The sequence below is a fragment of the Sphaerodactylus townsendi genome, linkage group LG03, assembly GCF_021028975.2.
Source record: "Sphaerodactylus townsendi isolate TG3544 linkage group LG03, MPM_Stown_v2.3, whole genome shotgun sequence".
Classification (NCBI taxonomy): Eukaryota; Metazoa; Chordata; class Lepidosauria; order Squamata; family Sphaerodactylidae; genus Sphaerodactylus; species Sphaerodactylus townsendi.
This window is the reverse complement of record NC_059427.1, coordinates 5,891,499-5,913,370: the sequence shown is the minus strand read 5'-3', so window position 1 is coordinate 5,913,370 and position 21,872 is coordinate 5,891,499. Positions and strand designations below refer to the sequence as shown.

General features: G+C 44.5%; 3 protein-coding genes across 26 annotated transcripts in view; 1 reads left to right on the top strand and 2 right to left on the bottom strand.

The window, feature by feature from the left end:
• LOC125428543 (zinc finger protein 883-like) overlaps positions 1-21,872 on the bottom strand; it is a 454,328-nt gene that overhangs the window by 144,095 nt on the left and 288,361 nt on the right. The gene's annotated exons all lie outside the window — the stretch shown is intronic.
• The window catches only part of LOC125428537 (zinc finger protein 436-like), a 774,209-nt gene that overhangs the window by 486,828 nt on the left and 265,509 nt on the right, over positions 1-21,872 (top strand). The window lies entirely within an intron of this gene.
• Positions 1-21,872, bottom strand: part of LOC125428527 (zinc finger protein 658B-like) — a 54,922-nt gene that overhangs the window by 15,906 nt on the left and 17,144 nt on the right. For 3 of the 8 annotated variants that reach the window (XM_048488743.1, XM_048488745.1, XM_048488744.1), the window contains exon 9: positions 8,602-8,805. In XM_048488743.1, coding sequence (XP_048344700.1) covers positions 8,602-8,805 — 204 coding nt within the window. Of the gene's footprint in view, positions 1-6,311; positions 8,806-21,872 lie in introns of those variants that run through there. The other 5 variants (XM_048488750.1, XM_048488747.1, XM_048488748.1 and 2 more) reach the window with 5 other exon arrangements.

Here is a 21,872-nt window from a genome sequence, read left to right as displayed (position 1 = left end):
GACTGCGTTTAATTCTTTGAAGTGAGCTTTCACATCAGAGCCTGTTCTAAGACATGCGGATCCCGCAAAACCATTTGTTGTTCATGTGGATGCCTTGGATAAAGCCCTTGGGGCAGCATTGCTCCAAAAAGATGCTGGGAAATTGCATCCCTGTCTCTCAAAATTTTATGGGCTCTGAAATTAATTGGACTGTGGGAGATAAGGAGACAGGAGCTATTAAGTATGCCCTGTCAACCTGGCGACATTGGTTAGAGGGAGCGCAACTTTCCTTCGAAGTCTGGACTGATCACAAGAATTAAACCACCCTTCGTACGCCTGGGAAATTGACCACCAAACAGCTCTGCTGGATGGATTTCTTTTCCAAATTCAATTTCACCATCCATTTTTTCCCAGGTAAATCTAACCGCTTGGCAGAGGCTCTTTTCCATCTTCCAGTGCTGGCGGGAGCGGGGGGGGGGGTGTCTCAGCTCCACCCCAAACTATACTTTCCTCCTCCCAGTTAGGACTGGCTGTCACTACCCAAGCTCAAGCGCACCTACAAAACGACACACCCTCTAGGTGGGTGGTACGCCCACCCAAAAGATTGCACCCCTCCATCCAAAAAGTGGGCAACGGGGTGGTGCCCCCAGAGGAGGGTGGTGCCTCACTTCAACTACAGGATGGTCTTTGGTGAAAGGGAGACCTCCTCTACGTCCCACCTGTTGCATAAAGCAATTATCCAACAGGGGCATGATTCCAAGTTTGCTAGTCATTTTGACTTTGTAAAAACTCTCCACCTTCTCCGGTGCCAATGTTGGCGGTGTACGATGTGCAAGGACATTGAAGCTTATGTAAAAGGGTGTCCTATTTGTGCCATGGCAAAAGGGGTCCTGGGAAAGCAGCAGGGCCTCCTACAACCAAACCTGCACTAGCTGCGCCCTGGAAAGTAATTCCCATGGACTTCATTACGGACCTGCTGTCGATCCTCCTGAATTGCAGGAGTGAATTCAGCAAATTGTGCAGGGGTGGGGCCCAATCCAGCGAGCCCTCCAGAAGGACAAAGAAAGTGCAGGTTGACAAACACAGACGCTCGATGCCATTGACTGTGAGGGATATGGTTTATTTCTCTACCAATAACTTACAAGGGGTGCAGGGATGTAGAAAGCTTGGACAAAAATATTTAGGTCCTTTTCAGGTCATGCACAAGATTAATGAAGTGACTGTGCAATTGGACCTACCCAAGAACTTACATAAAATCCACCCTGTTTTCCATTGCAGCCTCCTCAAGAAGGCGACCCCACCAGATTCCTGGCATCGTTCCACTCCGATGCCTCCTCCGATTCTGATTGATGCAGAACCTCATTATGAAGTTCAGGAAGTCTTGGGACTCTCTCATCTGTTGCAAAAGCTTGCAATATCTGATTTCATGGACTCATTTTCCACCTGTCACAACAATGGGTGGATGCCAGACATATCAAAGTCCCAAATTGGCGTATCCCGAAAGACCCGGGGAGGGGGGGGGCTTAGAGGGAGTGGAATGTCAAGCCACTGGCTTGGGAGGGAGAGTGTGTGGAGTTACTTTAGCTTTTGCAGGTGCTTTGCTATCTAATGGTCCGGCCTTGACTGTCTGCTGCTGGGATGGGCCTCCTGCTTGGATCTGGCTTTGTCTTAGTGTCTTAGTGTTCTCATGCAGGGGTGGGGTAGCGTGGGACATATTATCAATTGCTTGGTGCCTTTTTGCTCAGGGTCGTCTTCTTCCTTGTACCCTGAAGTCTGCCAATAAAATCCTTTGATCAGACAGAGTATTTATTGGGTCCTGATAAAGGGAGTCTGATGTTATGCCTGAAAAATTGGATCGGGTCCCTTTCATAGACATTTTGCCCTGGCCTCTATGAGCCCATTTACTACTCCAGCTGGGGCAGTGGGGAGAAACTTCCACCCCCAAACCCTCCCCTGGTGCAGGAGGGAGTGCTGGGACTTTGAGAAAACCCAGTGAGCTCCAACCTCTAGCCTGTCTATGATAACAAAGAAGAAACTCAGTCCTGCAAGGTAGGGCTCTGAGTGAGTTTCCACAAAGCTATCAGTTTGATAGGATGTAGCCAGTGGATCAGCCAAGATAGAAAAAGTGCAGAGAAGGGCAACAAGGATGATTGAGGGACTGGAGCACCTTCCCTATGAGGAGAGGCTGCAGCATTTGGGACTCTTTAGTTTGGAGAGGAGGCGGCTGAGGGGGGATATGATTGAAGTCTACAAAATTATGCATGGGGTAGAAAATGTTGACAGAGAGACATTTTTCTCTCTTTCTCACAATACTAGAACCAGGGGACATTCATTGAAAATGTTGGGGGGAAGAATTAGGACTAATAAAAGGAAACACTTCTTCACGCAACGTGTGATTGGTGTTTGGAATATGCTGCCACAGGAGGTGGTGATGGCCACTAACCTGGATAGCTTTAAAAGGGGCTTGGACAGATTTATGGAGAAGTCGATTTATGGCTACCAATCTTGATCCTCTTTGATCTGAGATTGCAAATGCCTTAGCAGACCAGGTGATCGGGAGCAACAGCCGCAGAAGGCCATTGCGTTCACATCCTACATGAGAGCTCCCAAAGGCACCTGGTGGACCACTGCGAGTAGCAGAGAGCTGGACTAGATGGACTTTGGTCTGATCCAGCTGGCTTGTTCTTATGTTCTTATGTTCTTAGCCTGGATTTAGGTTGAAGCCAGGTGAAGACAAGAAACACTTCCAAATACTGTTAAAAGAAATCTATTTAAAATTGGGCAATAATATATTCAGATAAAAGAGCAAATACCTATTCCTAAAAGGCATAATGAGAAAATAAAGTAGTAAAATTGGAAAAAAACACACACACAGATCGAAAATCAAGAAGTTAACACAGACCATGTGTGAAACATGGGTTTGAGACCCTTTAAAGAACTTTGGGCAAAGCTTGGTGAAAAAACAGCATTTCTTGCAGCAACAGCATACATTTCTTGCAAGCAACAGGTGTCTGTCAACAGAGAGAACCGCCCCGAACAATCACAAACACATGCATATATTTTCTTCTGATGAGTGGGCATTCTCCATCCCCATTCTCCTCCACTAAGGAGGGCCAAGGCTTTACAGGCTAAGGTATTCATCCAATCATGTTCCTTTGTTCAAGGTATTGTTTCTGCCCTTTCCTCATACCATATTTGGTCTTCCCTTCCAGGAATTGTTCTCAACTTTTTACTTATTACCTCTTCTACCTGTCTGTTAGAAAAGGTAACATTTGTTCTTTTCCAGTGCCCACTCAGAAACTCCCTTTGCACCCTTCCCCAGCTGCAGAAGCTTCTGCCCTACTTATGGTAAACTTGTTTTCTACATGTTGTGGTTAACATGTCTTGTGAACTTTTTAGGTCACAGGTGCCTCTTAGTTTCCAGTTTTCAATATACCTACTAGATAAGCTGGCTATGCGGTTTGGCATTTCCTTGCTGCACACTTCACTCTTTACCTTTTGACCTTCCAATGCTGGCCTAGCAGTTAGCTTATACATGAAGAGAAAAGAATAGAGTTGGTTAAGACACTACAAGAATATAGGCACTAAGGAATACATAAAATGGAATAAATCCATATTTCATTATTAATTATATACCGTCTATACTCGCATATAAGTTGAATTTTTCGTGCTGAAAAAGCCCCTCTCGACTTATACGCGAGTCAGGTGTATTTTAAAAAATATTTTAGGGTTTTTACTTTGTCGGTTGCCAGGGGGCGCAGTTTTTAGGCTAGTGGCACCAAAATTTCAGGGATTTTTCAAGAGACTCTCCTTATGATACCACCCAAATTTGGTTCAGGGGGTCCATAACTTTGGACCCCTTGAACCACACTTCACCAAACCTGGGTGGTATCATCAGGATAATCTCTTGCTGATACCAGCTAGGTTTGGTGATGTTTGGTTTAGGGGGTCCAAAGTTATGGATCCCCAAAGTGGGTGCCCCCATCCCCCATTGTTTCCAATGGGAGCTAATAGTACATGGGGCTACATTTTGAGGGTCCATAACTTTGGACCCCTTGAACCACACTTCACCCACTTGGGTGGTATCATCAGGAGGGTCTCCTAAAGATACTCTAAAATGTTGGTACTGCTAACATAAACATTCCTCCCATGACCAAAAATCCAGTTTTGAAGGATTTTAACTCTTGTGTTTTAGCTTGGTTGCTTGTTGAGCTAAGGTTTTTGTACTTTTAAAGTTATTGTTGAGACCATATTGTTTTTGTTGACCCTCTTTTCCACTTACAGAACTAGTTTACTGTTTTTCTTTTAAATAAATATTCAAAAACTTTTAACCTACTGATGCCTCAATTAATGTAATGTTATTGGTATCTATTTTTATTTTTGAAATTTACCAGTAGCTGCTGCATTTCCCACCCTCGACTTATATGCGAGTTAGTAAGTTTTCCCAGTTTTTTTGTGGTAAAATTAGGTGCCTCGACTTATATGCGGGTCGACTTATACACGAGTATATACAGTATATTGAAAAAGCAATATTTTCTTTATTGATTACAATTCTTGCTTTTAATACTTTTATTCCGTTTTCACTTATTTATATGGATTTTAAATTTGCATATATTTCCTCCGCTCCATTCAGAATCCTCACATAATCTGATTCTGGGGGGTTTCATAAACTTCTTCTGATAGATTTTCTATCAACATCATTTCTTCTGAATAAGGAGGGGGTTGCAGGGGCATTTTCTTTGATATTACTGTTTCTATTAATTGTTGGGCCAGATCTCGAACACATGGGATGATGCAGCAGCCTAATGCAGTAAGAACATTTGCTACTACAATTAATGAAATTATTATTGAAATTATTACCCCTTTCCATTTTCCAAACCAAGATTCCAGCCATCCTGTTAGGGAAGTGTCTACCCCTTGGTTTTCTGCCATTTCTTCAGCTAGGACTGTAAGTCCCTAAAGGGCTCTTATTATAGTTCCGTCAGGAGCTATATTGTTGGGAATAAATGTACAACATTGACCCCCTAGCATTACACAAACTCCCCCTTTCTCTGCCAGAATCATATCCAATGCAATTCAGTTCTCCCACGCCATCTTACTAGTCGCATTGAGCTGTTCAGCTATTCCCTTGACTGCATCTCTAGTGTAATTTATAAGTCTTTGTTGGTTGTAATATGTAATTTGTCCAATCCACATTTTTATTTAATGTGACCCACCAGAAAAACAGTGATTCAAATCCTGCAGTGATTTGGTTTCTAGCTTTAAACTCCTCTATGGAGTTTATGGGACTCCTCTATGGGACTCCTCTGGAATCTACATACCATAGATCCTGTCATCAAAAGAATAACCTGGGGACACTTCTCGTTTAATACTTTTCCCTTTTACTTGTTCTTTTTCAAATGCCCTTGTGAATGGGATAGCAAGCAGTATTATCGCGCATGTTCCAGACCAGTTGGCCGGCAGGATTGGCCGTAACATTCTCCCCCCACAGTTCCACCATATGTCTGCCCTGGCTACTTGTAGTCTTGAATAGTTCTGCTTGTTGTTCATTGTCATATTTAGGGTGTTTATGCATGTCAGCGGTTCTCCTATCCTTCTGCTCCACTCCTTTCCTTGTCTGGAAAGACAGGCTGTGTGGTTTCCTGCATGGGTAGAGAACACCGAGGCACCTGTATGCTTTCTTGCTTCAGAGCTGGGAACAGTGAGGGACTTGCAGGTTTCATTCTTCCATGCTTCTTTGTCCTGGAATAGAGCTAACATACAGAACATTCCCCGACTATCGGTGCCCATCCTAATGGTAAGGGCACAACCTGGGCTATTGGTCTTACCTGACTCAAGGTGAAAACTGCAGAGATTCTTTGCAGCACAAGTCCAATGAGAAAGACACAGAAGATTCTGCCAACCAGTTGCAGGAATATCTACATAATGAGGGAACACTGGCACACCCTTTTAATGGACCTGGTCTTCCCCTCTCATGGGGAAAAGTCCCATAGTTTCGCATGGAACTGGCCTTTGCTATGGTTATGACTGGTTCAAGACATTATGAAAATCACTGAGCAGTGTGAAGAAATTTATCTAATAATTCAGTGGGAACAGTCAGAAATGACAACATATTCCAAGGTGGGAAAGTTTTGATAGCACTAGGCATAACAGAGTCAATTGTATGTTGGGCTGCTTTGATGGCTCACAGGAGACTGACCATTGTAAAGGGGGGGGGGCTCACTATCACTGGCATGCTTGCTAACACACACAGACAAAATCTCCTCAGGCTAAACTGACAGGAACGGTATGCTGCCACCTTTTTGGAGGGAAATTGAAGCTTCTGTGAGGCCTTTTTAATAAAACAAAACTAGGTTTTATTCACAGGATGTTTTCTTCTCAGATGGAACAGAGAGGTTTTTAAAGCATTAATGGTTTCTTAGGCAGATTTCTTTTTTAGATGGTGCAAAATATAAGTAGTTTCAACAAAGTGGCTTATCAGTACAGACTTTAGCTTTAGACACGCACAGGTGACACTGTAAGGGCAAACCTTTAACACACACAGTCCAGAACTCACTCCCAAAACACCCACCCTTAATACCAAAGGGATTTCACACTGGTTTAGGAGGGTCCTCATGTAATAAGTTTCCCCCTAGTCTCCCACCAACTAGGCTTCTAGCCTCTGGTGTGCACTGATCCTTCCTCTCAGTCTCTCTGAGGTCACTAGCAGAATCTGGCCACCTAGCCTTCCTCTCTCCGTCTCTCTGGCCTCTCTGCCACTAGACAAGATTGACTGTGAGGAAATGGCAGGAATCTCTTTTGTGTCACACTAACTCTCAGTCTGCTTTCAAGACTTTCAATTCCCTATCTCTATCTTTGTTTTCTGACAGGCTTCTTCCTGCTTTTATACCAGACAGTGCACCCTATCTGTGGCTACCAGCTATAGCATTACAGCCCAGCCAATCGGGTTGCACTCTGGTTATCTCTGGAGTGCTGTTGTTTTGGCTAACTGCACCTTTGCTAATTAATCTTTTACTAGCCTAATCCATCACAACCATTAGCTGGAAATGGTGTCATTTTGCTTTAATAAAATCCTCTTTGAAGTAGAGATATGGTCATATATGTGCTTTGCAGCTGGGGAAGGGAGGTTATGTAAAAGCCCCAATGACATCCTACATTTCTGATGGAAGGTGCTCTGGACATGGAATAAATGTATTGTTCAGCACATGACACCTGCTAGATTTTGGGCAAGTCACAGTTCTCTCAGAACTCTCTCACTTACCTCACAAGGTGTCTGTTGTGGAGAGAGGAAGGGAAGGAGTTTGCAAGCTCCATTGAGGCAAGCTGCAGTTGACAAAAGCAGGGTATAAACTCAAACTCTTCCAATTGAGTGTCTCAACTGAGGTGACAAGAGCCTTATGATGAGCATTCAAAGGGTTCTAACTTTGTGTCTAGAAAACCTTCTAGAGGCCACTGACAACTGCTCCTACATTGGAATTCCTTTCCAGACTCTAAGCATTCAAACAGCTTCTCTCCTGTGTGAGTTCTTTCTGTGTGAATTCTTTCAGTAAAAGGCTACCACTGTGATTAAACTACATTCCACATTCTGAGCATTCAACCAAGTTTCCCTTTGTATGGATTCTTAAGATTCTTGCACACTTGCTACTTTTACTGAATCTCTATCTGCACTCTAAGCATTCAAAGATTCCTCCCCAGCATAGGTCATGTATCTAAAAACTGTTCTGGTGACTGAATCGCTTTCCACATGCTGGGCATTTCAAAGGTTACTGCCTCGGGTGGATTCTTTCATGTGCTCGAAGTCTGTTACTTTGAATGAATCTCTTCCCACACACCAAGCATTCAAAAGGTTTCTCCCCTGTGTGGGTTCTAAAATGTTTTTGAAGATTGCCTTTGAGACTGAATCTCTTTCCACACTCTGAACATTCAAAAGGTTTATCCCCTGTGTGGGTTCTTTCATGCATTTGAAGACTGTCACTGCAATTGAATCTCTTACCACACTCATAGCATTCAAATGGTTTCTCCCCTGTATGAGTTCTTTCATGCCGTTGAAGATGTCCACTGCAACTGAATCTCTTTCCACACTCTGAGCATTCAAAAGGTTTTTCCCCTGTGTGGGTTCTTTGATGCTGTCGAAAACCACTTCTGTGATTGAATTTCTTTCCGCACTCTGAGCATTCAAAAGGATTTTCCTGTGTATGTGTTCTTTGATGTGCTTGAAGACTTCTCCTCTGACTGAATCTGTTTCCACACTCTGAGCATTCAAAAGGTTTTTCCCCTGTGTGGATTCCTAGATGCTGCTGAAGATTGCTTTTAGTACTGAATCTCTTTCCACACTCTGAGCATTCAAAAGGTTTTTCCCCTGTGTGGGTTCTTAGATGCTGCTGAAGATTGCTTCTGAGACTGAATCGCTTTCCACACTCTGAGCATTGAAAAGTGTTTTCCATTGTGTGGGTTCTTTGATGCTGTTGAAGATGTCCTCTCCTCCTGAATCTCTTTCCACACTCTGAGCACTGAAAAGGTTTTTCCCCTGTATGGATTCTTAGATGCTCTTGAAGACCGCTATTCTGACTGAAACACTTTTTACATTCGAAGCATTCAAAAGGTTTCTCTCCTGTGTGGGATCTTTGATGCGTTTGAAGACGGCCACTGCTACTGAATCTCTTACCACATTCTGAGCATTCAAATGGTTTTTCCCCTGTGTGGGTTCTCAGATGCTCTTGGAGATTGCCATTGCATCTGAATTTCTTTCCACATTCTGAGCATCCAAAAGGTCTCTCCTTTGTGTGAGTTCTTTGATGGTTTCGAAGACTGCTACTCTGACTGAATCTCTTTCCACACTCTGAGCATTCAAATGGTTTTTCTCCTGAGTGGTTTATTTGATGCTGTTGAAGAGTGCTATTGTGACAGAAACTTTTTCCACACTCTGAGCATTCAAATGGCCTCTGCTTTGTGTGGATTGTTAAGTGCCGTTCAAGATTGCTACTCTGACTGAATCTCTTTCCACACTCTGAGCATTCAAAAGGTTTCTCCCCTGTGTGGGTTCTTTGATGACGTTGAAGATTTCCACTACGACTAAATCTTTTCCCACACACTGAGCATTCCAATGGTTTGTCATTTGTGTGAGTTCGTATGTGATATCGAAGAGCATTACCCCAACTGAATCTCTTTCCACATTCTGAGCATCCAAAAGGTTTTTCCCCTGTGTGGGTTTTTTGATGCTGTTGAAGATAGGCACCCTTACTGAATCTCTTTCCGCACTCTGAGCACTGAAAAGGCTTTTCTCCTGTGTGTATTCTTTGGTGTACAAGGAGCCATGATCTGTATTTGAAGTACTTTGCACACTGAAAGCATTTGTATGTGTTCATGATATTGTGATTCAGAATGTGTTCATGATATTGTGATTCATGATATTGTGATAATTTACCCATTATCCCACGAGAGACAGTCATTCCAATCTCCCTGCCAATGAATGGCTTCTCTCCTGAATAAATCCTTTGGTGGTGAAGAAAGTCTGATTTTTTTGGGAAGCTTTTGCCACAGTCTGAGCAGCTATAAGGTTTTTCTTCTGTATGTGTTTTTTGATGCCTAAAGAACTCCGTTCTGCGAAGGAATCTTTTTCCACACTGCAAGCATTCATGGGTCTTCTTTCCATTGTGCATTTGCAAATGGATCTCATATTGGGTTTTATCTGAGAAGTTAATTCCACATACCAAGCACTTATATGCTTCGTCCACCATGTGCATTAGACCATAGAATTCCTGCCCTTGGCTAGGAATGCATTTATCCCTGACCATATGACTTCTTTTCTGCTTCTTTGGTGTGCCCAGATTCTTGATGCTTCCTTTCAAATCTCCCTTCTTGATTTTACCTGGCAATAGTTGATGCACTTCCTCATCCTTCTTATTCCACTGCTCATCTCCAGCTGGAATAAAAATACAGGTCCCATTAGCACACACAGGAGAAGGTCTGACCTTCTCTTGAAGTTCCATCCATATGCCAAAGATTTCTGTGGCTTTTTCCTGCTGTTTTTTGAAAAAGAAATTAAAATACACTTTGACCTCTTCCAGTTTGGCTGTTCTTAAGTAACACACACAACCCCGCCTGGAGAATTTCCCTGGAAAATCCAATATTTAACGATACAGCCTCAAGAGTCATAACGGAGGTTATCCTCCGAAGAAGCTTCACGGCCTCCCAGATTTCAGTCCCAAGAAAGCCCCTCTCTCTTCCTACTTTCCGAGAAGGCTTTGTGATTCTCTCAAACTAAGGCTCTTTCTGCACGGGCGGAATAGAGCGCCTCAGGGACGGCAAAAACGCCATCCCTGGGGAGGGGTTTGCACAGTAGCGCCACCCCCAAGCAGTGCGAAGAAGCTGCTTCCAAACCTCGTTCCCTGAGCGAGGTTTTTCGGAAGCAGCGTCTTCCAACTGCTGCCGTGCAAACAGCAGCAGCTGGAAGGCGCCATTTCCCCCCACCATCCCTAAATGCTGTACCTCTCTTCCTGGCTTCCGGCGCGTCACAGAAGCCAGGGGACACGCCCCCCTGGCCTGCAACTCCAGAGCCGCCGCTCCAGCCTGTGAGGGGTGTCCCCTGGCCTCTGTGACGCGCCGGAAACCAGGAGGAGAGGTATGGTGTTCAGGGACGGCGCAGCCTGTGCGAAGGCTGCGCCGCTGCCTACTGCCCTGCCAGGACCATCCGTGCGAACAGTCCCAGTGGGGTGCGTCGGCATTGTTTATGCCGACGTAAGTGTTGCTAAGAAGTGAAGCAGAAATTCTCTGGGGCTATTCATTGACAGAACCTTAAAGGATACTCACTAGCAACCAGCTCATCTGGGAATGAAGTATTTTCACATTCTCTTGAAAAACTCTCCAGCGTTTCTTTGGATGTCAGACCTTTCTCTGTTTCCATCACAGTCTCTCTTACACTCCTGGCTCCTTTAGCACAGATAGAGAGAAAAAGTGACTGTTCTTATATGGGGAAGGAAAGAAATCCATGGAGAATGGATTCCTGGTCAAGTTTGAAGCTCACAATTCCCTACCAGTGCCTCAGGCCAGGACAACATCTGTGCCTTGGGTGGTGGCCACAACATTGACCTCAGTTGCTTTGAGCAAGCCAGGAGGCAAGTAGAGGTTCAGGTCTCAAAACAAAGCATTACTGTTCAAGATTTAAATTCATCCATCATGCCAAAGGTAGCAGTTTGCCCTTTGCCACCTATGACAAATCCTTACCCAGACAGGCCACATTGCTGTAATTCTCCAGCATGACTTCCCTGCAGAGAGCTCTTTGGTTCGGATGTAGCAGGGCCCACTCTGACTCCGTGAAATACACAGCCACCTCCTCAAAGGAAACTGCAGACTGAAAGAATAGGCAGATTCCCTCATAAGACAGAGACTGATGTTCTACATGCATGATTTGCTAGACTTCCAGAGCATGGCATGCATATAATGAGCTCTGTATCTCTATAGTCTAGCACAGGGGTAGGGAACCTTTAACACTCAAAGAGCCATTTGGACCCGTTTTCCACGGGAAAAGAAAACACTTGGAGCCACAAATAATTTTTGACATTTAAAATAAAGATAGCACTGTATATATTGGGTTTTTTTACCTTTTACTCCGCTCATTCTGAGAAGCGCATGGATGCGTCCGCCGTGCTGCATGCAGGGCGGGCAAGGATGGGGCCGGCGGCTCAGCTCGTGAAGCCGCAGTGCAAGGGCAGAAGAGCCGCATGCGGCTCTCGAGCCGCAGGTTCCCTACCCCTGGTCTAGCAAAACATGCATGTAGGAGAGCCTTCATGTTATTGCATGATGACATACTGCCCTCTGCAGTTACTGAAGGCTGATAGAAAAAAATCAGTTAGAAGAGCAGCAATGTCCCTGTTGCGATGGAAGCATAGAGATCAAAGAACATGTTATCTTTGACAGTAAGATGTAGTCAGGTTTGAGAACCTCTTATAAAGCACATCAATAATAATCTAGATTAGCCTAATATTGTGAAATCTGCAAAATACATAGAAGCAAGCAAATGAAAAATCATACTTAGCCAGGAACATCTTGAAAAAAGGCATGAAATATCAAGTAGCAACACAAGCTAGTAATCAAAGAATACAGATGGATGCCTAAGCTATCTTACTAAGCATTACTAAGCCTTCGCTTGGTACCATGTGACCTAGTGCTTCCAATGAAAAGCTTCTACTAATTAGTGCAACTACTGGAATATTCTGTTATCTATTACAGATGCCATGAATCACAAGCTAACATACGAATGCGGGATCCAATTATCTCTTAAGGGTCGTTGTAGCCTTGAGCAGTTCGGAGTCAAGCACTAATGAGAAATGACAAAGAGGCCCAATTTATTTTAACTAAAATCGTTAATAAAAATGGCTGCTCTTATGCTAAGTTAATAAACTGGGTTAAGTAAAATACACTTTCTTTCTGCCTTGCAATAATCTTTGAGAATTCCTGGAAAACAGGAGAAGTCCGCTCCTAATTTGGTGTCATCTGCAAATTTGATTAGCATGCCCTCTATTCCACCTTCCACACTATTGATAAAAAATATTGAGTAGCACTGGGCCAGGACAGAATCCTGTGACACCCCGCTACTCACTTCTCTCCAGGATGAAGATGAGCCATTGGTGAGTACCCTTTCAGTAGATGGATTTCTAACAGTAGTATTGGCTTGCCCACATTTTACTAGTTTGCTTCAAGAACGTCATGGAGGACCTTGTCAAAGGCCTTGCTGATAACAAGGTATGGTACATTAATAGAATTCCTTTCGTCTACCAAGCTATCACTCTAGCCAAAAAAGAGAGATATTGTACAATTAATCTGGCATGGCTTGTTGTGAAACTCATGTTGACTTTTAGTGATCACAGCATTCCCTTCTAAGTGCTTACAGATCATCTGTTTAATGATCTGTTCTAGAATCTTTCTGGGCATTGATGTTACGTTGACTGGGCAGTAATTGTCTGGATTATCTTTTTTCACTTCTTGAACATGTGAACAACATGAGCCCTCCTCCAGTCTGCTGGGACTTCTCTAGGAATTCTCAAAGATTATGGCAAGGGGTTTCAGTTCTTTTAATACTCTGGGATGTAGTTGTTGTGTGGTGTTCAGTGCCTTCAGCTCCAACTGCAGTAGAAAAGCCTCCCAGAGAAAGGTGGGAAGACCCAGGCCCCCTCTCGCTCATCTCCCCTACCTGGACTGGAAGAGCAGCTGCTGTTTCCACACCTCCGCAAAGAGAACGGAATGACACTATGTCTTCATTACCTGGGAGGGAAAGAGAAGAGGGAAATAGAGTAATAGCCTACACTTGCTGTTCTGTTTACTTGTATGAAACATGCTTCACGTAGACCTGTTCACAGGGCTGTGATACCTTGCCCTATGCACCCTCAAAAAAACTGTCACACTTTCTAGTAAGTCGTTGAAGTGACAAAAAGGATGTACTTTGAACCCATCAGCCTTGGGGGGCCATAAATTGTGCTGCTGTGTTTTTCTCACACTAGCTGAGATCTTGCATGAGTCCAAGCTAATGCAAAAAAATGAAAGAGGCAAAAGGACATTGCATGGTACCTTACCTGATCCATAGACGAAGCTTCCACAGGTGGGGACAAATGCCCTGGGCAGGCCCCTGTTTGGTCATGTGGGGGGTGGAAAATGGCCCCTCATGGCCACACCCTCCTCCTTCCTGCCAGGCTGCTCCTTCTGCCGGCAGAGGCTGAAGGAGCGACCTAGCAGACACAGCTGGCAGAGACTGAAGGAGGGCCCTAGCGGACCCCCCAGCAGGCCCAGTGAAGGGTGCAGCCAGGCACCCCTCAGCCCTGCCCCGCCAGGCTTTTTGGGACCGCCGCTGGCTCAATTTAGTGGGGCGTGGGAGGTGCAGGCCTGTGGAGCAGCTCTGAAGGCCCTTCCCTGCCTCCCCCCACCCCCGCAAGCAAGCCCGGGGACCCGTGAAGCAGCTCCACAGGCCCTTCCCTGCCTACCCCCCACCCTCACAAGGAAGCCCAGGCCCTTCCAACCCCACCCTAACCTACAGCTTCCCACCCTCTCCCCACCCAAGTCTCATTTTCTAACCATTCCCCACCCCTACCCTCACTTTGCCTCCAACATCCACCCCAATACTAACTCTCAACCCTCCCCTCTCATACTCACCTACCAACCCCCCCGCCACTTTCCACGCTCCCCATCCCAATCATAATCTTTCCACCCTCCCCCCACACCTAGTCACTCCTTCCAATCCTCCCTGCCCCAAGTCTTACCTTCTAATGCTCCCCCACCCCAAGCCTCACCTTGTCACTCTCCCCCGCCCCAATACTAACCTGTCAACCTTCCCCACCTTCATACTCACTTACCAACCCTCCCCTCCCCTCGCCACACCTTCCAACCCTACCACCCCCAAATCCTTACCTTTCAACCCTCCCCCACCTCAATCCTCACCTTGTCACCCTGCCCCACCCCAGCACTAAGGTGCTAACCCAACCCACCCTCATGCTCTCTGACAAACATCTCATCTCCACCCACCTCCACCTTAAGACTTACCTTTCAACCCTCCCCCATGCCTCACCTTGCCACCCTGCCCCACCAGAACCCTCACCTTTCTGACCTCCCCCACCTGAAGCCTCCCATTCAACCCTCTCCCAATCTGCCACCCTAAGCCTGCCCTTTCAACCCTCCCATACCCCACTACTCTCCACCCTGCACCTACCCTCACCTTCCTTCCTACCTCAAGCCACACTCTTCAATCCATCCCACCCCAGAGCCACAGATGCACATCCAGGTTAGCGTCACACCTTGAGCAAGGGTGGGGTGGGGGCTGCTACAGTCCCACTAAAGGCCACTGCTGGGGAGGTCATTCCTCTTCTACCCTTTTCTAGGGCCCACTGCATCTACCCAGCAATGGGCTATGCTGCTAGTAGACTGTTTGGTCATAGTGGGGGAGGGCGGCTGCCTATACGGGGCGGAAAACATTTTGCCCCAGGCTCCATTTTTCACCTGACCAAAACCGTCAACCAAAATCCCTGATGTGACTTTAGTACATTTCCCACCTCAGGGAAATAGCAGTTAGTTTCCAGAGGCTCCACCAACCCCCACTAATTTTACATCTGGGTTTTCATTCAGATGCAAGATACCATGACATCACATCCACCCCAAACCATTCCCCAAAAGTGCAAGATACCATGACACCACATCCCTACACCACCATCCAGACATGAGAACAAAACAAAGTTTCTCACTATTCCTGGCATCCAGCAACTCAATTTCAGAACATGCTCTGCAGAATGCGCAGGCTCAATTTATTCACAAGATTGAAGAGCTCGGCCAAGCTTTCTCAACCTTTTATTTCAAACCACCTTGAGTCATGGAAAAAGGTGGGATATGAATATTGTAATCAGTGTGAGAAATTCCCTCCATGAATTTGTCCAATCCTCTTGTTTTGGCCATCACAAAAAGTGAACACAAATGGCAACCCACAAGGACTTGTGGGAGGCACCTCATTTCCCCCTCCTCCACTATTTACTCTTTCTGTTTCCTGAAAGTCCAATGGAACTTTCATCTCATCGCATCTCTTTTCCAGCTTTCTTCTATGATTGCCAACTTCCAGGTGAGGCCTGGAGACCTCCTGCAATAGTAACAGAACACTGTTACAAAAAGCAGTTGTCCCTGTAGGGTTTCCAGCTTCAAGTTCAGAAATTTTTGAGGGTTTTGGGGTGAAGCCTTTGTGGATCAAGATTTGGAGACAGAAGTGACATCAGCAGGGTATAATGTTACAGAGCGCATCTTCCAGAGCAGCCATTTTCTCCAAGGGAATCGATCTCCATCATCTAGATGATCCAGGTGATCTCTAGGCACTACTCAGAAGTTGCAATCCTAATTCTCCTGGGGAACATTATGCCCTTCTGAATTCCCTGCCTGCGTCCACACCTCAAATCTCTAGGAATTTCCTGACCTGGAGTTGGCAACACTATCTCCGTCACAGCTGACCCACCCTTATCTGTTCCTGAATACTAAGCAACCTCTACCAATGAAAGCTGCAGATCAGTTGTGTGGCCACTGCGGAGTCTTATTTGCATGGTAGGGAATCCTCAGGGCCTTGTAATATGGCACCTCACTTTCCCATATATCCCCCACACAAACCCAACCAATATCCAATGGTGTATAGCAGATAAGTTCCAACACAAAAATATATTCCGCTAATACACAAGCCTCGATATTAAGTGCACAGTGCGTTTGTTGTGCTCATGAGATACCTAAACATCCACCTATCACTATACCTAACAGACTACCATTATATACTATTGCCTAATTCTAACACATAACAAATACCTATTGCCAAACATACAATCATACAACTCTTACTCATAACATACAATTAAATATCCAAGAATCATTAAGGATGTGCAGATTGGGGGTGTTAGCCCTTCCAGTTTTTCTGCAAATGTGGGGTCACTTTCAGGTTTGTAGAAAGCTCCATCTCACACATTCCCAACTCCAGTCACCAGATTTATGCATCCAAAGGTATGGCCCTCTTCGGTGTCAGAATATAAGATTTAGTGTCACAAGTTGTGTGAAGAAGCATTTTGATTTTTTTCACGACCAGAACACTCTACCCATAACATTCACTAAGTGCTCCAATCTCACCCAAGCACAATGAGTCCTTACCATGTGAGAGGGCATATTGGGCATGCTCCTGGCCCTGGGCATGTCGCCCTTCCTCCAACAGAGCTCTTTCCATCTCAGAGAACTCAACTCCCATCTTCACAGATGGACCCCATATCTACAACAGAAGGGAAGGAGACAGATAAGTGACAGAATGGAAAACACCAAGGAAGGAATCCTGTTTCACTCCCAGAATCTGCACCTATCTATCAGCTGACTTGGTAGGTATTTCTTTCAACACTGGTGAATTATCTGGAAGGGTAAGAAATTCCCTAGAAGTGGCCCCGAAGCAGCTTGTTAAATATCCCATTGGACAAATACTGTTAACTATCCCGTTGGGCAAGTATTAGGCAAGGAAGCTTTAGAAGAAAGTCAGATATCATTGCGTGGATTGGACATATCTGAAAAGAAAAGCCCTCACCTGTTCTGCCTGCCTTTTCTCCTCTGCCTGACTCAGGAGGAACCCTTCGGCCAGTGCCACTGCCTGAGAACTGGTCTCTGGACTGCATTCTCTGACCCAGCCCTGCATTTCTTGGGGCAGGATGGTCAGAAAGTTCTCCAGGATCACCAAGTCCAGGATCTGCTTCTTGGAGTGCTTCTCTGGCCTTAGCCAGTGGTTGCAAAGTCTATGCAGCTGGCTGCAAACCTCTCGGGGCCCATCAGCATCACAGTAGCGAAACTGCTGAAAGCGTCGGCAAAGTACTTCTGTGTTCATGTGCTCCTGATCCCAAATCCCTGGTCCAGGTCTCTCCCAGCATTCAAAAGCACTCCCAGACCGGATGGGGTGGGGGCCTTTCCATGCTGTCTTGTCAGGTCCAGGTCCTTCTAGATTCTGCTCTTCCATCTCCTTCCCCTTCTGTTTTTTGCCTCTGACTGTGAAAAGATACCTTTACTCACTTGGCTGTGAAGACAGGCTTCTTCATGTAGTGGCAGGGACAGAGGGCAAAATGCTGCAAGTAAAACAAAAACAACTGTGATACTTGGTGCATCAGAACAAACATGCCTCTGTATTACTGTATTACATATCCAGCTTTTAAAGATATGTCTTTTTTTGTTCTCTGGGAAAAATTAACTTTCTGTGCTTTTTTAACAGTGCCACAACCATGCCTTTGTTCTTTCTATTCAGGAGTTTCTTGCAGCCCTAAAATATTAACATACAGTTCTACTAAAAGCCTGGAGTCCTTCTGAGCTAGGAGACAGACTGCTTCAGGCTCTCCAATCCTGGGAAGATTCATATAACATCCATACAGAATATTCACAGTAGCCATCACAATACACACAAATAGCCAATTAATAATTAATAATGTTAATGTGTAGTTTTATAATAGAAATTAGGGATTCTGCCTCCTTTGCTACAAAGCACCTGGGGGGGGGTGTGTTTGTGTGTGAGGGTGTTTGTGTGTGAGGGAGGGAAGAAGTCAGTCTCTTTAGGAGCAGATCCTTTAAAAATCCATTCGCAGAGCGTATTTGGAGATTAAGGGCCTTGCAAAGCTCATGCTATCCTTGATTGTGTGGGAATCAGGGTGCCCTCTGTCTCCAAAACCCCTCCTCCTTGTCATTTTTCTCACCTTTGAATAATGCAAAATTAATTTCTATCTTCTGTTGCTCCTAGAGGTGAAAAGCATGCTCAGGCTCCACAGCTAGAGTGGTTTTAGGTGGGGTGGGGAGATCCTTTCCTGCCAATTCCCAAACTCTTCTGCATTACCTAGAAACCCCCCCCCCCAAAAATCACACCACAATTATATTCTTTCCTGCTCCCATTCCCCACAACAGGTACCTTATAAAATAGGTGGTGCTGAAAGAGTTTGGAGAGAACTGTGACTGGCCTATGGTCAACACAAAAATATTTTCCACTAATACACAAGCCTCAATGTAAAGTGCACAGTGTGTTTATTGTGGTATTGTGGTTCCTAAACATCCACTTATTACTATACCTAATGGACTACCACTATATACTAACACATAACTAATACCTATTGCCAAACATACAACTCTTTGACACAGAGTAGACTTAAAAGCTGAATTACTGAGGAAGGCAAAGTGCAGCTGCAACAGGCTAGGCACAGCAGAATAAACACCACACCACTTAGTAGTTTTAATTCCAAGAAGGCTTTATCTTGAAACAAAAATGGGAGAAGGAAGGATTTCTAGACATTGGTAATACTGAAAAATTAACAGACAGTTGGAAAAATATAAAGATTGAGAAATATATGGAGTTAGAAAGAAAAGTGATATTAAAATGGTATAGAACACCAAAACAACTAGCATATATGATAAAAGGACTTCGTTCTAAATGCTGGCACTGTGGAGACCAAGAGGCATATTATAGCCATATGTGGATAGAATGTGCAGAAGTGAAAAAAATTGAACAACTGTATTATTATATCGAGAAACTGGTGAAGGTAAATATTGATTTAAATAATGACTTAATGTTCATGGGTGTAATAGAAGACAGAAGGGTGGATAAACAATGTAGTTATATGTATACAATAATGATTAAAGCAGCCCATGCAACAATAGCCTTGGGCTGGAAAGAAAAGAAAAAATGGACATTTCAGAAATGGTTAGAATATATTTGGGAACAAGTGACACTTGATATTTTCAATATACTAACCAAAAATAAGACGTGGCAAGATAAACAGAATGAAATTTTGAAGATATGGATAATATACGTGGACTGGATGAAAGAAGCTCGAGTCAATGAAGAAATATGAGAGAAGAGGCTACAGAGAATGAACTTACTGCTGTTTGTGTGACAAAACTATGAAGAAGAAGTAATGGGGGGAGGGAGAAAAGGGGGAAAAAGTATTGTTTGAAAATGTATGAAGAAGGAAATTACTATAAACTGTACAATTCAAATGATACAATAATTTTTTTTAAAAAAGAAGGCTTTATCTTAGGGGCAGGTATTTACAGTATATACAGATATCAGCAAACAGTTGGACAGCATGTCCCGCAGAAACTCCAAAACTCCCTAGATCATTTTGATCTGTCTGCTCACAAGATGCATACCCACTTTTTTACATTCTCTGACACTCTTAACATTAAATATCCAAGAACCTTTAAGAATGTGGAGGTTGGGGGTTTTAGCACGTCCAGTTTTTATAGTCCAATTACTTTAGTTTCCTCCTCTTCTTGGACCATGAAAACAACTCAGTTGTCCAGAATAGCAATTAGGCACAAACCTTGGAGGTCATCCAAAAAAAGTCTTCTCTTTTATCTCCGTCTGATCATTTAAAACGGGCTGCGCATGTATTCCACATTTTCCAAAAGAATCTTCTTCAGTAGAAGCTCAGGATAAAGTGGGTAGTCAATCATTTGATAAGGGTATCATAAGCAGTCAAGCTACCTCTTGACTTGAATCCGTTTTACCAACTTTATCCTGAGCTTTTACTGAAGAAGATTCTTTTGGAAAGACCCCTTTCTTTTGGAATCTTTTGGCACGAATTCACTGGGCTTCTTGGGGTCTCCAAAGAGTAGGGGAGCTGGCAATGGAGACCCCTTTCTGCTCCTGGGAAGTTTGTTTCCTCCTTGAAATGGAGAGTCCCTCCACGTTAGACCCAATCAAAGAAGGTCTGATTTGGAGACTGATGAAAATGAAGCTGAGATACTAGAAAGATTGAGAATGATGCCTGATCTGTTTGGGGATCATAGAAATCCAGCAACTGCTATAAATGTTAGCAGGAGCTTGGGATCAGTGGAGCCACTCCTTGTACTTTGGATCCCCTATCCACCCAGTTCTGGAAATCATGCCAGGATTATGCCAATGACATCCATCCCAGTATTTGCAACAAGAAAAGTGACAATTTACTTTCTGGAATCCCAGAATCCCTGTTCAGCCCTGCCTGGGACAGATCCTCTCTGTTAGTTTGCCTGCTTGCCAGCCAAGCAAAAGTCCACCTGGTGAGCTGCCACCTGCTGTCCATGGGAAGGAGTGAGAGTCCTTCCACACCCACCCCATTGGAAACCCCTGCAGGGGGTGGGGTCTGGCAGCTGCAACAGGAGTTCCACCAGCAGCCCAAGGCAGCTGACTTGGGCAGAGGCCGAAGGGCACCACCCATTCAGGGACTGTTTGGGGAGGGTTGATGGAGCAGACTCTATGCTAGTTCACTGTATTTTAGTTTTTGTAGTTGTGGGAACTGTGATTTGGGGGTTAGCTGATATAATTGGTTCTTGTTTATAGTATATCATTGTGATGCATTATTATGCTGTTGATATTGTATTATGAAACAGGTTAGGCTGAAAGTATATGACAGATTCAAATTCACCCATGAGCTTCCATGGGAACATCGGGATTCGAATCTGTGTCTCCCAGGCCCATTTCTGAAGTTCTAACCACTGCCCCACACTGGCTTTTATAGGGTGCTTGATGTTGAACAGTAACAAGCAGCCAGACCTACTTCAGAAATGGAAGCTGGGTGGTATCAAGTCATCCAGAGGTTGCTGCCTGGACCAAGGTGGCCACTTACCAGATGAAAGCTGGAGATCCCACAGAATTACAACTAAACTTCAGACAACAGGGATCCATCCCTCTGGAGAAAATGGCTGCTTTGGAGGGTGGTATCTCAGGATACTCCCTTCCCCCAAACCCTGCCCTCCTCAGTCTCAACCACAAAATCTTCAGGAACTTTCCAAACTGGAGCAGGTAACCCTAGCCAGGCTTGGCTCCAAAGAACCCTCCCTCAAAGGCAAAAATCAGCCTGGAAAGGGCTCTGCCCTTTGCTTTTACTGACAGAACCAATCATTGGAAGACTGAGGTTGCCAAGCAACAACCTTGGGCGACTCAGCTGCTTACACCTCTAGGAGATCCTTTTATCATTATCAAGGTTTTTTAACTTGTCAAAATATTCTTTCCAGGTTTCAGATATTTCTGCAAACCAGGGACCCTTTTCAGGTTTCTGGAACAATGTTCCTTGCACATTCTCAACTCCAATCACCAGATTTAAGCATCCAAAGATTTGGCAGATTTCGTGATCAGAATATATGATTCATTGCCGCAAGATAATGTTGTCCCCATCTTCAAAAAGGGAAAAGAAGAGGACCCAAACAATTACTGCCAAGTCAGTCTGATATCAGTACCAGGAAAGATTCTAGAGCAGATCATGAAACAGACAGTCTGTAAGCACTTAGAAAGGAATATGATAATCACTAAAAGTCAACGTGGGTTTCTCAAAAGATGTCATTCCAGACTAATCTTATCTTTTTTTTTTGATAGAGTGACAAGCTTGGCAGATGAAGAGAATACT